The 17,404-nt window shown below is 39.7% G+C and overlaps 1 protein-coding gene across 3 annotated transcripts in view; it reads left to right on the top strand.

The window, feature by feature from the left end:
• Positions 1–17,404, top strand: part of LOC122798097 (G protein-activated inward rectifier potassium channel 4-like) — a 512,634-nt gene that overhangs the window by 176,493 nt on the left and 318,737 nt on the right. For all 3 annotated transcript variants that reach the window (XM_044066770.1, XM_044066772.1, XM_044066771.1), the window contains one exon: positions 5,068–5,263. In XM_044066770.1, coding sequence (XP_043922705.1) covers positions 5,068–5,263 — 196 coding nt within the window. The remainder of the gene's footprint in view (positions 1–5,067; positions 5,264–17,404) is intronic.

Genomic DNA, 17,404 nt, shown 5'->3' with positions numbered 1-17,404 from the left:
ACCCCCTGGGCTTAATGATTTTTGTTCTATCATCCCAATCCTAAAATGATGCTAATAATTTATACATGTACATTATTTTATGTTTTTCTTTGCACAAGCTTTAAGCTAGTGTCACATTAGGCTATCCATGGCAATTTTCATTTTAAATGTTTATCATACATTTGTTTTAATTGCACCATTATGTGTCAGCATTGGTTGGTTTTAATCACATGATTACTGGATTTCCTTTATAGTGTCTGGTTCATGTGACAACAGCAGTTCTGATGAAGTCTTGATGTAAGATGAAAGCGCTTGACTGCTCTTCTGGTTCAATAAATACTTTTGGTGGTTGCTATTAGGCTGTGTAGTTCCTTACTGGATTTGATTGCCTCCTGAAACTCCAGAATACTTTCATCCCCATTTCTTCTTTATCCACAAGCCTTCATCATATGAAAGCATGTCATCCACAAACTACAATAAATCAGGCTTTAAGTCATTTAAGGCCCTCAAACAAGATCAGTATATGTTTTGTGTGTCATGGATATTAATATTTCAATGCACACACATGCAAAACTAAATATTTCCTTAATTTATTTTTGTATTTAGCTCTGCCCTTGTTATTCCTGTGGAATGTACCCTCAGCTTAGTTAAAACTAGCCTCATCATTCTGGGAATGAGGCTCATTAGGAGACACAGTCACCACAATTTGAACATATAAATATTTAGAGCCAGTTCTATTACACAAAAAATTACAGTGATGTGAAGCAGGTTCTACTTGAGCAGAATCCACCATAACCACAGTAGTCCCCGTATTAACCACTGTCTGCCGACCTGTTCTTTTGCTTTAAGTCTTAGTGTAATCAGTCAAATGTGAATGATCTAGAACTTTGCATTATTCCTATTTACAGAATGGAGCTGATGTTTCAATCCAGTTGCAGACAGGTATTGAGAAAATGGCAAATTAACTTGTTAATTAAAGTGTGATGAATGCAAAAAAGATGTAAGAGACAACAAGGTGCTTTATAAAGGGGTTATTACATTTATTTGAATGAAAAAGATCTGAAAGGTGAAATAAAAAAAATGGAGACCTTTTCATTGGTGAATAATGATGATAACTTTTATAAGTAAGAATCTAGTAGAAGAAATAACTGGAATATTCCTAGGCATGGTGCCAGAAATACTTAAATTCCCTTCAATTCATGAAAGACTTAGAATATTCCATCACTCAAGTAAAATGTCTGAAAGAAAGCACAAGGGAAATAACATTAAAGTACAACAAACCCACAATTTCTCAAACCAAAACAATTCTGAAAATAAAAAATACTTTACACAGTCCTTACCTAGTCAGACATATCTGCCTTCACCAGGATTCATCCTGTCATTTTACTTTCATTATTTAAATTAAAATTAAGCTGAAGATCTTTTAAACCAAATATCATATGAGGGTCTATATCATATGAGCGAATCGCACAAATTGTGAACGTTCATAATATCGAACGTACCTCGAACTTCCCACCCCCCGCTAAATATATATTCCAACTCCAAGATTGCACTACAGTGAGGAAAGGGCAACTATCCCATTCTTCACTGGACTGTGATCTCAGAAAAAGCACTTTGAGGTCCGGTACATTCGATATTATGAGCTTTCGCAATTTGTGCGATTCGCTCATATGATATAGACCCTCATATGACACTCTGGAGATGACTAGCTGCAGACTAGTTTCTCTTTTTGTAAATGTCACCTCTTACATTCTTTCCACCACATTTTCAGCAAATCCCTTGCACAAAATATTGTTCCTTACAATTTGAAGTCTGTAGTAGTAAAAATCCTACCAAAAGTACAAAACCCAATGACCATCTCAGATGTAAGACTGATTTAAATTCTGCCAACCTTAAGAAAAATATTAAACTAGATTATTCTCAACTATCCAACTGTGTTCAACATTATCAACACTTTGCTAGATGACAGCATGGGTTTTGGAATGGAAGAGATACTATGACAGCCACCTAGACTCTTTCAAATATCATTTTAATCAGTATGGTTAAAAGAAATGTGATTGTTGCTGTATTTGTAAATCTCAATAAAGCATCTGAGATGGTGGTCTGCATTTTACTTGCCAAACCTGTAAATTGACAGGCTTCTTTAAAAACTTTACATCTAACAAAAACATTTAGGTCAATGTTGAATCCTCTATCTCACACCAAAATAAAAGTATTCCCCAAAGGTCAGTCTTCTTTCTAGTATTTTTTTTTTTGCTATTCATTAACAGATCAGTTCTGTCTCCACCCTCCCAATAATATTATATGCAAATGATATGGTTATTTATAGCTCAAACTCATCCCAGCAAAAAGTAAAATCTACTATAGCATGATCTTGACCAGCTTGGTACCTGGCTAAATCATATTCATCTTAATTTTTTAACTCTGAAAAAAGCTAAAGCAAAGTTGGAATCAGCAAAAGCTACTCCATACATCTAAAAACTGGAAAATTCAAGTGAATGGAAGTAGCGCTATCAAAACCAGTACCACAATCAGGTATTTTGGGGACAAGACTAGATTGACCATTAAAATATCATCATCAAGTAGAAATGAAGTGTTTATGAGATTGGATAAAAACACTAATTAAAGTGCTTCCCTGCACTCTACCCTAACGACCTTAGGCAGGCAGCTGACAAAATAACCATTCCTTAACATATTTATAATCTCTCACTTACCACAGGAATTATTAAATCAGCCCTTAAACATTCCATCATTACACCTCTTCCTAGGGTACCCCACCCTGAAACCCACAAACACTATGAAACTATCTCCACTCTTTGCCATCTTGCCAATATGTTTGAAAAAAGTTCTTTCTATATAGTTGCTTAAACACTTTAATAACTATGGGCTTCTATCTAATAGACAGCTTGCCTTCAGAAATGGTTTTAGCTCAACCACTGCTATACTCAGCATCTGACACTATCTATAATAATCTAATTGATGGTATCCTTATAGCCTGTATTTTTGTGGACATGACCAATGCCTTTGAAAGTGTTGATCACAACATATTGCTCGCTAAGCTAGAAAAATTCATTTTGGGAGAAAAAAGTCATTGCCTGCTTCCATAGCTACTCTGACAGCAGGACCTTTTAACCATCTGTCCACTAAAGGAACACTAAAAACAGGTATTCCCCAAGACCCTGTTCTAGGGCCATTACCGTTTTGCTATTCATTAATGATATTAATGACAATTTACCTGAACTTAACCTTTACACAGATGACGTTTTATTACTCCAGGCAAACAGGTGTTCCACAGTTTTCTAATCTCAACTTCAGCAATCCTTCTCTGATCTTTGTCAATGGTCTGATCAAAATAAACTAGAAAGTAACCACAAAAAAAAGTTTGTGTTTTTTCCTACCTTCACAGAGCCTCTTGACTTCCTGTCCTTACTACCTGAGATAATAACAACCATATTATTCCTTTTGCAGCTGAGTGCAGATAATTAGGCCTAATGCTGGACTCTACATTAAGCCTTATAACCCATGCTGATATTATCATTAATAAATTCATTTTGCGACTAAAACTCTTGTCATAGGCTGTCACATATACTATCTTATACTGCCTATAAAGCACTGGCTAAGAATGTCCTTTTCCCTAAACCAGAATATTGTCTTCCTGTACTCTTTTTACACTTTGCTTATAACACTCCATTATTTATTTGTTTGTTTGTTTTTGTTGACCAGGACAGATTCATAACCCAGAGGCTCCCTACACTCTGGAACAGAATCCCAGTCCATGTTAGGCAGAGCCCCTCACTAACTCTCTTCAAGAGAAATCTTGACGAGTGGATGGGAGATCGTAGGTTTACCCCGGGGGTCATCTCTGTGTCACTACTAGACAGAGGCACAGTAAACTAAACCCTAAATGGGCGTAGTATTCTCATCCCAAGGGGTGGCGAAAGCCACACACACTCTGGCTAGGCTTATAAATGCCCTAGGGCAGATAGCCTAGTACGAACTTATGAACCTAAGGAAAGCCTGTCTGAGCACAGCCCATTTTTCAGTGGGGGCCAGGGGAGAAAAAGCTCCATTACAGTGCATTTATATTAACAAGTAACAGTTACATTTCTCAGAAAAAACAAACATAATTACAAGATAAGTACTGTATATTTTCATCAAAAATTATAAGTCTATACAGTTCTTGTTTAAGGCATGCATCCAAGTAAAAGAATGCTGTTCCTAGAAACTTTAAAAATCACAGTAATCCAGAGTATTGACAAATAAAGAAATTTGCTTAGCAGGAAGCAACTCTCATTTTTTTTGTTTCATTACATCTTATCTTTGTTGATTGGCTTAATCCCAATAAGCATAGCGTATTTTCAATGAAGACTTATCGAGGTATTTATACTGAATGAAAGTAATTCATCCATGACACCTGGGAAATTCCACTACCTTTGCAGTGTCTCTGGATGCCAAGTGTTAGGCAGATTTATCTCACCTTAGACAGAGAGTCTTTCAAGACCAAATATGTTTGTAGAAAGACTCTATGGGGGGAATCTAGTCTTTAGCTTCCCATGTATCTATGGTGATTATGGATCAGAGGTTGTCACCTGGTCACTGTGAAGTAATCCTCTTATTCTGTTCTCTGCAGGGATAATGTTGTTTTGCTGCCTGTAAAGAAATCTGTCAAAGTTGATGAAAATGTTCACTGTACTATAGTATACTCAGTCCCTTCTTCTGCTGTCTGCTCCTTAAGAGTCAAAGTCTGTCTCTAAAATGAGATCCCTGATGTTCCACATATAACTTCACATACTGAGAGAGCAGGTCAGCATTTTAGTTTTATGTTTAGCAGCAGTCAGAGACCCAGCAGTAATTGCCAGATAAAAAATGTTTGTCTATCAAAGACTTTGCATGACACCACTGTGAATGAGCTACTAAATTAAATAACACAATACAAAGTAGTGGGGTAGGAGCAAGTATTACATTTTTTTATATCCTCTGTTTATGCTGATAACATTTCTGTAGTAAATTCTCTCCTGGAACTAACTAGAACCTGCGTTGCACATAACCAGCCTGTTTTTGTCATTCTAAATTTGTCTTTTATTACAGGTTGGTTGTATTTATGCAAAGATTTCTAGACCTGAAAAGAGAGCTCGAACTATCCAGTTCAGTAAATATGCCATAATAGCCCTCCGTGAGGGACAGCTTTGCCTCATGTACCGCATTGGAGACATTTGCTGCTCAAATGGGATTGTAGGTTCGAATGTCACTGCCAAGTATATTAAGAGATCAACTACGGAAGAAGGTAACTTTTTTGTTTAAATTTCTATCACCAAAACTATTGAATAAAAGAGGATCAAACCAAAACAATTTTTTGTTAGGAGGTCTGCTAGAAGGAAGATGCAGCCAAAGAACACCATATGGCAAAGCAAAGTTTGAAAATGAGGTCAAACAGTAATGAGTTTTTGTTTGTTTGTGTCTTTCGGCACAGCAGAACTCCGGTCTGCTAATGATTGGTAGTGGATTTTTACGTATCGGGTTACCAGCCCTGACACACAACCTTCAACGAAGGCGCACCACATTCACGTATGCCTCCACACAGAAAACACTCTAGCTGAGTAATTGTGTGAAATTATTTCTTGTAATTGGAAGTCAGAAAACAGCTGTTTAATGGGGTGGGTCATAGTTAAATGGAAACACCTTTACCAGCTTACATTTACTACACTGTATCTGGACATGGAGTTAATAATAAAAACAGTGTGGGTGAAATAGCCAACACAGTTCCCCTTCTGTGTTTTTATAAAAATGTTGTATTTGATAAATTAGATGACCTGGCAAAAGAAATTTGTTGATCTGCCCTTTAGATGAGGGTTCTTTAAAGAAATCAGTGTCAACAAATGTAGTTCTAACACTTTCTCAAAGAACTTCCCCAGTCCCAATCAAATATTTCCATATACTGATGAAAAAGCTATACATAAACAATTCAAAGTAAGAAAAGAAGTGTTATGGGTTGCTAGTCTTCCCAGATGCTCCAGCTGGCTTGTACACTGATGCCTAACTCCTCGCTTCCTTTTTCCCTTTTCCTTTCCCTGTACTACCCTTTGTATATTTGCCCTAGTTGCCCTTAAAGCCACTCTACTGACGTACAATCAGTCTTTCTGGATTTAATACTCCACTTATGTTTTATTTTACTTTATTCACTTTTTAAATGGGTATGTGGCATGATCTTGTTAAACATCTATGTAAATCCTAAAAATATAAGTGTCAGGAGACATTATAACTGTCAAGATGGATTTCTGTATTTTCAGAATTATTTCAAAGTCAAAAGTCAAAGTGAACTTTATTGTCATTCAGACCACACAACAGTGCAACTGAACGATATTGCATTGCCTCGAACTCAATGTGCATACAACATATTCTGATATTAATACAATAACACATATACTAATGCTAATACAACAATAGCAACAGTAATATATTTATACAGTGCAGTAACAAGTACAATGACATGCACCAAGACTATTCCACTTACATGTCTTCATCAGTACCCAAAATATTGCACAGATAATATATTGCACAGATTAAAATCAGACAGATTTCAAATTGCACGGAATGTTTACTTGGCATATTGCACAGAATGTTAACTTGGCATTGTTAACATTGCACATAAGGTATAAGATTGTACTTTCATAGAGTTATTGCATATGTCTGTGAATTACTTCAGTGTTGTAACAACAGACCTCCATGACTAGTATGGTGTATGTTATTACTGGAGTTCAGAAGTCTGATGGCTTGTGGAAAAAAGTGTCTATTAAATCTGGTGGTTTTGCAACGTAAGCTACAGTATCTCCTGCCTGAAGACAAACATGAGAACAGACTATGGGCAGGGTGATTGCAGTCTTTGACTATTTTCATGGCTCTGCTGAGGCACCGAGCAGAGTGCAAGTCCTGGGTAGATGGGAGCATGGTCTTGATAATTCTGTCCACCACTTTCACCACCCTCTGGAGAGATTTGCAATCTGAAACCATGCAGTTTCCATACCACACTGAGAGATTACTAGTTGGGATGCTTTCAATGGTATCCCTGTAGAAGGTTGTGAGAAATTAAGGTGATGGTCTTGCTCTCTTCAACCTTCTTAGAAAGTGTAGACACTGTTGTGCCTTCTTGACAATGTGATTAGTGTTTACTGACCAAGACAAGTCTTCTGCAATATGCACCGCCAGGAACTTGGTGTTCTTCACCATTTCCACTGTTTCTCCTTTGATTGTGAGTGGAGAATGAGCCTCGAGTCTCTTCCTGAAGTCCACTATTATCTCCTTTGTTTTATTCACATTGAGAGTCAGGTTGTTGTTGTCACACCAGACAATCAGTTGGTTCACCTGCTCTCTGTAGGCTTTTTCATCACCATTGCTGATGAGACCCACCAATGCAGTATCATCTGCAAACTTAATAATGTGGTTTGTGTTGTATCTAGCGATACAGTCATGTGTCAGCATGATGAACAGCAGGGGACTCAGAACTCATCCTTGAGGTACTCCAGTGTACAGTGTGATGCTCAACGAGGTGTTGTTCCCTACACATACCTTTTGTGGTCTGTCAATAAGAAAGTCCAGAATGCAGTTGCACAGAGGAGTGCTAACAACTAGATGGACCAGTTTCTCAGATGTTGGGGGATGACCATGTTGAAGGCCGAGCTGAAGTCAATAAATAACATGCAGATATAGCAGTTTTTGTTCTCCAGGTGGGCCAAGGAAGTGCCAGTGAGATGGCATCTGCCATAGAGTGATTGAATCTATAAGTAAATTGGAGTGGGTCCAGTGTTGCAGGAAGACTTGATGTTAAGTAGTCTTTGATCAATCTCTCAAAGCACTTCATTACAGTGGGGGTGAGAGCTAGAGAGCGCTACAGAATCCTGAAAGCCCAAAATCCTGAAGACCAAAATCCTGAGACCAAAATCCTGAAAGTTCAAAATACTGAAAACTCAAAATACCGAAAACACAGGATACCAACACTGACTATATTCCAGCACAAGTACATACAGAAACATATTACCCTTCAACTATATGCATGGGGGCAAGCCTCCCTGCACTCCCCTGCTACTTAAATATATCAACGCAGAGATTGCACTTCACTACACTAACTGCAATTTATTTAAGTTGCAGGGGGTGTGGGAGCCCCCCTGCTTATACTTGGAGAACAGTAATATAGTTTGTGTTTTATTTGTTTCTGTATGTACTTGTGTTGGAATACAGTAAGTGTTGGTATCCTGTGTGTTTTCAGGATTTTGAGTTTTCAGTATTTTGAACTTTCAGGATTTTGCTCTCAGGATTTTGGTCTTCAGGATTTTGGGCTTTCAGGATTCTGTAGCACTCCTGAGAGCTATTGTATGGTAGTCATTCAGGCTTGAGGGTGGTGACTTCTTGGGCAGTGGTATAATGGTTGTCTTCTTGAAGCACTTTGGTACTGTGGCTTGATGCAGAGAGATGTTGAATATGTCAGTGAGAACAGTAGTTAATTGGTCAGCACAGTCCCTGAGCACCCGACCCAGAATACTGTCAGGACCGGCTACTTTTCTTGGGTTTACTCATCGCAGTACCCTTTGAGTATCTGCTGGGTGAAGGCGGAGCACTTCATCTTCTTCGCTGGTGTGCAGTTTCATTGCCGTTGTACTGTTTCCCTTCTCAAACCTGCCAAAGTAGGTGTTGAGCTCATTGAGAAACTCTGTGTTATCATCACATTGAGAAGGTAGGGGCCTGAAGTCTGATATAGATTGTATATCTTGCCACAGATGCCTGGAGTCTCTCAGGTCTGAGAAGTGACCCTGAATTTTCTGTCCATAGGCCTGCTTAGCCTTTCTTATTCCTCTGCTTAGTTTCACTCTGGCTTCCCTAAGGGCAGCATTGTCTTTAGACTTAAAGGCAGCATTGTGTGCCTTCAAGAGCTTGTACACTCCACTTGTGAGCCAAGGTTTCTGATTCATTCGTGCAATGATGCTGTTGTCGACTGTCACATCATCCACACACTTTCATATATAGGTCATCACGGACTCTGTGTACTCATCCAGGTTAATTTTCTGGTCCATAGTAGCCGCTTCCTTGAATAGATTGCAGTCCATGCTTTTGGAGCAATCCTGGAGTGCTGAGACTGCTCCCTCTGGCCATAACCTTATTTGTTTCCTGAATTCCAGTCCATGCTTTTGAAGCAGTCCTGGAGTGTTGAGACTGCTCCCTCTGGCCATACTCTTATTTGTTTCCTGGATGGCTTTCCTCTGATTAACAATGGCCTATATGCTGGTAGTAGCATAATGGAGAGATAATAATGGAGAGATCTAGGTAAGTTTAACCAGAAAACATGTTTGCATTCTGTGAGACATGGGTATGGCAGCTGTATGTAGCAAGTTTAGATAGAAGTCACAGTTCTGCCTTGTTATAAACCAAGAAGTACTATGGAACATTGCTTGTCTTGGAGAAGCAGTTAGAAACATAAATAAAATGGCATTGTAGTTTGTCCTTGATTTTATTACAAGTTCTGTAACAAATGCAGGGTTGTTTCTGGAAAGGAAAATTACAGATAATATCATGAGAAACAGCTGAGAGTAGGAAAAAGTACAGTTGTGTAAAATTTTAGCATAATGGTAGAAGTCCTTGCCTTCATTGCTGCAGTATTCTTAACAGATGGGATTCCCTGCCATAGAAGACCGAAAGTCCAGCCAGTCTCCCAAAGACTACTTGTTGCTTTTAAAAGGTATGCTGAACATCACGCAAACACTCTTTGCATAGCATAGGGCATAAAGGTGACATTCAGGCCTACCATAATCAGAACTGAATGTCCCAGTAGGAACACAGTCCAATAAAAGCAAGACGTAACCTGTACATCCAGGAAGGCAAAAGACTAGGGGGATGGAGAGAGGAATTGAATACTGTAGCAGTGAAGGCAAGGATATCTACAGTTATGGTAAGATTTTACAGAACTGCACTATGTCCTTACATTCACTACTGCAGTATTCTTAACAGATGGGAGAGTGCCAAAGCTCAAGAGGAAACTTGGGAGGGGAAGGTACAGAAGAGCCCTCTAAAAAGCCATGAAGAATGGTAGTGGCAAACCAGCTCTAGATATACTATCCAACTTGTAGTGCTTGGCAAAAGTATGCACAGAAGTCCAGGTAGCTGCTTCAAGAATAGAATTAGTATCTAAGCCCTTGCAAAAAGCACCCGAAGAAGCCACAGCTGTAGCAGAATGAGTCTTAACAGAAGAAGGAAGGCTCTTGCCATGAAAAGTGTAACAAAAGGAAATAGCCTTAGAAATCCAAGAAGAAATAGTTTGCTTGGATACAGCAAATACCAAAGATCTAGGATGAAAAGAAACAAATAACTGATCATATTTTCCTAATAGCCTTAGTCTTATCCAGCACCCCTTTACTGTCAGATTGCAGGCAGGGGACGAAAGTAGGCAGATTAATAGACTGATTCAGTGATAGCTCATTAACCACCTTAGGCATAAAAGAAGAGTTAGTACACAAGGACACTCTGTCCTCATGAAATACCAAAAAAGGAGGACAAGTCATAAGGGCCTGCAACTCAGACACCCATATGGCAGAAGTAACAGCTAACAAAAGAACAGTCTTCCAGGAACAATGTAGCAAGGAAACTGAAGCAGCAGGTTCAAATAAGAGGCTGAGTCAACTTTTGCAAAACAAAATTAAGATCCAAGTAAAGAGGAACAGGCTTCCTGGGAGGTCTAATATTAAGGACTCCTTTAAGCAATTGTTTCACCTCAAATCTAGAAGGTAATGGAGGAGAAAAAGGTAGACAAGCAGAGGTAGCTGATAAATGGACCTTAACAGAATAGTCCAAACCAGCATTGAACAACTCACACAAATAAGAAAGAACCAAAGGAACATTCACAGAAAGTGGGTCCAGGTCATGAAAAAGACACAAAATAAAAAACCTCTTCCATTTAGATAAGTAGGATTTCTTAGTAGTAGGTTTCCTGGCCTCCTACAGGACCTGCAGCACGTCCTCAGAAAAAAGGTGTCTATGAGGAATCAAAACACTATCACCCACAGTGTCAGCTGAAGTGTGGACAGGTGGGGATGGATGAGAGATCCTTTGTCTTGCGTAATTAGATCCACCCTAAGAGGTAACTTGTGATGATTGCCCCCGGCTAGATGCAGATTTAGAGGGAACAACTGCTGTTGCAACCAAAGAGGAGTCACAAACAAGATTTTGGTAGCATCCTGTTGAATTTTGAACAGGAGTTTTGGAATGAGAGGAAGGGGGGGGGATGCATAAAGAAACATCCCCTTCCAAGAAAATGAGAGAGTGTCCACTTTCCACACCAGAGGACCTGGAACTCTGGCACAAAACAGAGAAAGTTGTCTGTTCAGAGGGGAGGCAAAAAGATTCAATTGAGGAGTACCCCACTGGTGGATAATGTCCAGAAACACATCCCTGTGAAGCATCCATTTGTGGGATTGAGTGAAGGACCTGCTCAGTGTCTGCCACAGTGTTCTGACTGGAAGGGATATAAACTGTTTGAAGAGTCACTTGATACTTGACTGCAAGATCCCATACCAGCAGTACCAACTGACAAAGAAGATAAGATCCAGTTCCTCCCTGTTTGTTGATATACCACATCACTGTGGTATTGTCTGTGAACATCTTGAGAGGCCCTGGAGAAAAAAAAAATTAAAGACCTGAAGAGCCAGCAGAAGAACTCTCATCTCTTTCACACTGATGTGCTTCTTCTGCTGACAAGACGACTACACCCCCTGTACTTTTAGGGAGCCAAATGTCACCCTCCATCCCATGTCTGAAGTGCCTCTGAGCAATTCCTGAGAGGAGAGAGGGGGATGAAAGGAGATCCCTGAATTAAGATACAAGTGCTGAATTTACCAGTGAAGTTCCTGTCTGAGACAAGGACGTTAGGAGCTATTATTAACTCCCCGATTGATGTTGACATCCTACAGAAAGGCCTCACTGAGACCAACGACTGATGTCAGAACCATGGCCTTAAGCGCAGTGCCAAAAAATGTGTCATCATCCCCCCTTTGGGAAAAACCTGGTTCCCATGAATTACCACATTGATAGTAGTCTACTGAACACAGAAGGCATTATAAGAGATCTGGGAACACAGGTTGACAATTACCTCTCTTTTGACCACCACATTGCCACTGTGGTCAGAAAGTCCTTCTATGTGGCACATCTCATTTGTAAGGGTTTTGCATCCAGGAAGAAAGAGGTCATTGTCTCCCTCTACTCTTCCCTCATTAGGCCAATCACTGAGTACAATGCCCCATTTGGCATGTACCTCACTAAACACCTGCAACAACTGGAGAGGCCGCAAAAGTTCCTCACAAAGAGGATCCTAAGCTTTAAGCATTTGTCCTATATGGACAGACTAAAAAACTCCAACTATTCTCTGTCTCATATCGCCTACTTAGAGGCAATCTCTGTTTGATTTACAAAGCCATGTCTGACCCAGCTCTGTTAGAAATGCTACATCTAAAGAAATCCCAATCCCTCCACACCACACACTTGAGAGAGCTCAACCTCATTACCGCGATCAAAAAAACATGCTGGAGGGGCAGGTTCATAACCCAGAAACTGCCCATGCTATGGAATAGACTTCCCATACATGTCAAGCAGAGCACCTCACTGGCCATCTTCAAGAGAAATCTTGATGAGTGGATGGGAAATAGAAAATTCACCTCAGGGATCACTCCAGTGGCTTTACTCGACAGAGGGACTGGGAACTAAGGTTGGGTGGCATGATGCCAGGCTAATCCTATGGGCTAGGCTAGTAAAGACCATCAGGGCCATTAGCCTAGTACACACCTAGGAACCTATGAACCTATAAGAAGGGGAACTACAAAGTCTAGAGAATGTGCATGTTGGAGTCGCACTGACTTCAGAAATCACTGAAACTTTCTCATGTGAATTTTGGCCAGAAGGAGCATTGGAATGGTGGATGCCATGACACCCATAGCTCTTAGAAACTCCCTGGTAGTAATGGAAGCCAGAAGAAGTATTTGAAAGAAAGAAATGAGAGTTAAGATATTTGGTGGGGGCAGGGATGCAAGCATTGGTACCATTTGAATCCTGTAACCCACAAAAACATGATCCTGAGAAGAAATCAGAGAAGACTTTGAAATGTATAGTGAACCCCAGGCTCTCAAGAAGAGGAAATGGCAAAATGAAGATTTTGTAAAAGGGTCTCTGGAGAGACACCTGAATCAACAGGTCATCTAAGTAAGAAAACATCTGGATCCCTTGAATCCTGCAAATAGCAAACAGAATCTGCAGGGACAACTTCCAAAAGGAAGGCACTTTTAGAAAAGTGTTTAGATGAGAGAGGTTTAGAATAGGTGTCCAAGTGCCCTCTTTTCTGAGCACTAGAAGCAGTCTGGAGTAGAACCCTTTCCACCTTTGGGACACAGGCACCTCTTGAATAGTACTCTGAGTGAAGAGATTTTGAAGAACCACTGGGAAAAATGGAAGTTGCTCCCGAGGAGGCTGAGGAATGCCCATAAATGGAAGATGGGATTTTCACACTATGAAGTACCCCTGATGAATAATCAACAGAAACCAAGAATCCTGAGTGATCTGAAGCCAAACAGGAAGAGAAAGGTGAAGAGAAAGAGGAATGTGGCTAGGAAGAGAAGGCTAGTCATATATCACCTGGTTTGTCCGGAAAGGAAAGCTTTGGAGTCCCTGAAAACTGACTAGCCTTAGTAGGAGGAGCCCATTTGCCACTCTTCCTACCTTTAGTAGGGTGGTGGGATTGCCTATGAACAAAGGCAGGCTTTATGGGGTAATTTCTCTGAAATTTAGGCACAGGAGAAACAAACACATGTTTAAGTTCCTGGATGGCCTTACCCTTATCCTGAAGGGACTTAAACAAACCAGCAGCAGCTTCCCCCCAAAAAAGTTTAGAACTCAGAGGAGCATCCATCAACTTAGCTTTAATATCATCAGATAGAGGCTGAAGCCTAAGCCAAGAGCACCTCATCATCATTGAAACAAAAACAGCAGCCCTAGAACAGGCATCTGCTGCATCATAACTACATTTAATACAATGACGAATGGCTTGAGAGGAAGTCCCTAGCAAGGAAAGAACAAAAGTTTTACCCTCAGAGTCTGGAAAATCAGAATTAAGTTGACAGACCTGACAAAGAAGAGCAAACACATACCTATAAATATGGGTCTGATAATTAATAGTCCTAAAAGCTAGGGTAGCAGAAGTGTAAACCTTCTTACCCAACCTTCCATAGTTCTGCTATCCTTGTCAGAAAGCAATAGCTTGGGAGAAGGAAGCAATTGAGATGGCTTACCAGAGGCTACAGACATGACAGAGGGGTCAACAGCAGGACATTTATATAGGAAAGAACAATCCTCAGGCACCCTATAAAACCTGGATCCTATAAAACCTTAGGAGCAGAGAGCAGAGAATCAGGCACATGACAGGCATTGGAAAAAGCATCTAGCAAAGCAACCAAAACAGGAGGAATAGCTGCAGGTTTAGCGGATTCCAACTGCAGCAACTCATAGTACCTCTTATGGATATCAGAGACCTGAGCACAATTCCATTTAAAGAAAATCCATCATCCTAGAAAGTGTGTCCCCAAAGGAAATTTCCTCAAAAGTAACATCTGGACTAATGATTCCTCCTTCTCTGACCCATAGTCTAAGGGAAAAGGAATTTGAGTAAAATAAGTCAGGGATGCATTATCCAAATCTGACTCATCTGCAGAAGAATCCTTTTCTCTAGACCTTTTAAGGGGAGAAGAGGACCAAGGAGGAGCAGGAACCAAAACCCCTTAAGGAGGCTTTAAGGACATTAAAGCAGTAAATAGCCCCTGAGTGAAGGTCTGCCACTTACTCTGTGGAACCCTAGCAGCAGGAGAAATGTTTAATTTTTAGTTTCTTTTTTAAGGGAACATTCCCCTCCAAAAAACTAAGGCTCAGACCTAGGACAGCAGTCAAAAGCTGTAGTAGGAACTTCTTCCCCAACCAAAAACTGAGGAACTCCTCTAGGCTCCTTGGAAAAAAATCAGCTGTGGTTCCCCCTGAATATTCGAGATAGACACGTGGAAAGTCTCTTCATATGTGCTGCCAACTGGACCCTCACCAGACTCCGACACTGTTGTGGCAGATAAATCTGACAACATAGCTGGTCGAGGCTCCGGGTTTGTAACGACCTTAGGAGAAACACCTGGCACAGGCTGGATAGCGGAAGATTCCGGTCATATCTTTTTCACCTTCTTCTTCCCTAACGGCTGACCCACGGGGTGGTAGATTCCTTCTATTGCATCTTTGGTGAGAAGCTTAAGATTTTGGTTCTCAAGATACAAGGAAAGGGAAGAAAGTCCACTGAGAAGGGTTTTCGGAATGAACGTCTGACAAATAGAACACGATGTGTGGTCATGAGAAGTCCTAGACAAAAAAGACACTTATAGTGGCAGTCTTTATGGGGAATCTGTCTCCCACACTGGCATTTACCCTCCCTGGATGACATTAACCCCAAGCAGCACAAGACAAGTAAGAAAAAACAAACTCCCCAACGGGGCACTTATCTGCAATTAGAATAGAAGTCAGCAAACAGACGTGGGTAGTCACTGGAGAATGAAAATGCATTCAACTGACAGAAAATGGATGCAGGTAAACAGACTGATGGTAAAAGATACATTCATACTGGCGGCAAAGAAGTTCTGATTATGGTAGGCCTGAACATCACCTTTATGCCCTACGCTATGCAACTGAAAGCATTCTGCAAGATATATGGACAGTGGACACACTTTCTTTTTTGATTGCATGCCAGCAATGAACTTTGTTAAGGCTTTACAGGGATTGTCCCTGGAAATAAAAAAAGCTAATAAATTAAAGCTTTTCATGATTAGAAAACATAATAGCCGCTGTATGATCTTGTAAAGCAAATGGCAAAATCATCTCTGCTATTGTACATAGCAGGGACAGCAGGAAACAAATGCACAGGGTAATTTTTAACTGTCATATGGACAAGAGTTGATAAGCAAATTAGATTGTGCTTAACATTTTACAGTGCCAGGTTGGTAGTGTTTTGGCATGAAATAGTTAAAAGTCTAAAAGCAATAGGACATGTGAGTTGTTGTTATTCCGAACTGCCCAAGGAGGCGAACTGAAAATATGTCATAATTTAAAATCAAATGACTGTAAAGCCTACAGACTGTGTTTTACCAGATAAGTTAAAGACTGAACTGTGTGGAAGATTCTAATTGTCACAAGATGTATGTTGGGTAGTTCAGAAGGAAAATTTCCACTCACATGTCTTCTGCAAGAGATATGTAAAGAATGCATTCTGCCTGTTGTAGATGTACCTGACAGAGACATTAGTAGCTGTTTGTTTCAGCAAGCAAAAAAAGAGAGAAAAGAAAAACATCCTGACTGTTTGGTCTACAAAGGGAAAGCCTTTTGCAGAATTCCCACATACAGACACTGAATTCCATTATGGTTTCAGCTTGGGTGCAGTGTGAACTAGACCTCTAACCCTTCAGACTGTGGACTCTGAGAGAAAAAGTTTTGCACAAGGACAGATTTGGATTTTAATAACCTTTTCTTTTCATTTGTTCTAATTCTAATTGTGTTGCTGCAATGACTTCCCTGTACTGGTAATATGCCAAATGTAATAGTTATAAATTCTAACTTAAAAGTTTTGTATTCCAGGATGTTACATTTAATTAATCTTTTTTGCATGATTGCATTGTGGACCTTTAGACTTTCAAAGCTGTCACATGTCATTTTCCTTTGATGTCAGAAAGGAAAATGAGGGAGACGTGGTTAGTGCTGATGTATAATTTAGTACTGACATTCTGCTGTTGTTTTGCATGGTGTTTTTAAATGTATTTTACTGTGAGTCTCATACACAGGACAAATGCATATTTCATGGCATTGAAAAGTTAACGTATTTAAATATTCTCAACAAGACACTTGCAGGGTATTTTCTATAAAATTCATAGGCAGATTTGTACATGAGTAAATAATTATGAAATGCACACACGCACACACACACACACACACACACACACACACACACACACACACACACACAAAACTTTTGCAGGATATTCATGTGTGAGCATCTTATATAACATTTTATGAGTTTTGAATCACTGAATTTCATTTCAAGAATATGTGCACACAAGAATGTTAAGTTATCGGTAACAGGAATTCAGGTACACTCAAGATAAGGTTTCTTTAAAACATGCATCTGCAGTAAATATAGTGTTTGTGAGCATTATTCAGTGAATCTAAATGTTTACCTGTCTGGACGATGCAATAAGGGGAAAAGAGGTGTTCTGTGTATCTAAGTATTACAGCACACATTTTATTTTGAAATTTATTATTGTATTTCCAATAAGGAAAAAATGAGATTATTCAAATTTCTTGGTAAAATGTGATGCTTACAGAC

This window comes from Protopterus annectens, chromosome 3.part1 (assembly GCF_019279795.1).
Source record: "Protopterus annectens isolate FY-2018-M chromosome 3.part1, PAN1.0, whole genome shotgun sequence".
In the NCBI taxonomy this organism is placed as follows: Eukaryota; Metazoa; Chordata; order Ceratodontiformes; family Protopteridae; genus Protopterus; species Protopterus annectens.
This window is presented reverse-complemented; position numbering and strand designations above follow the sequence as displayed.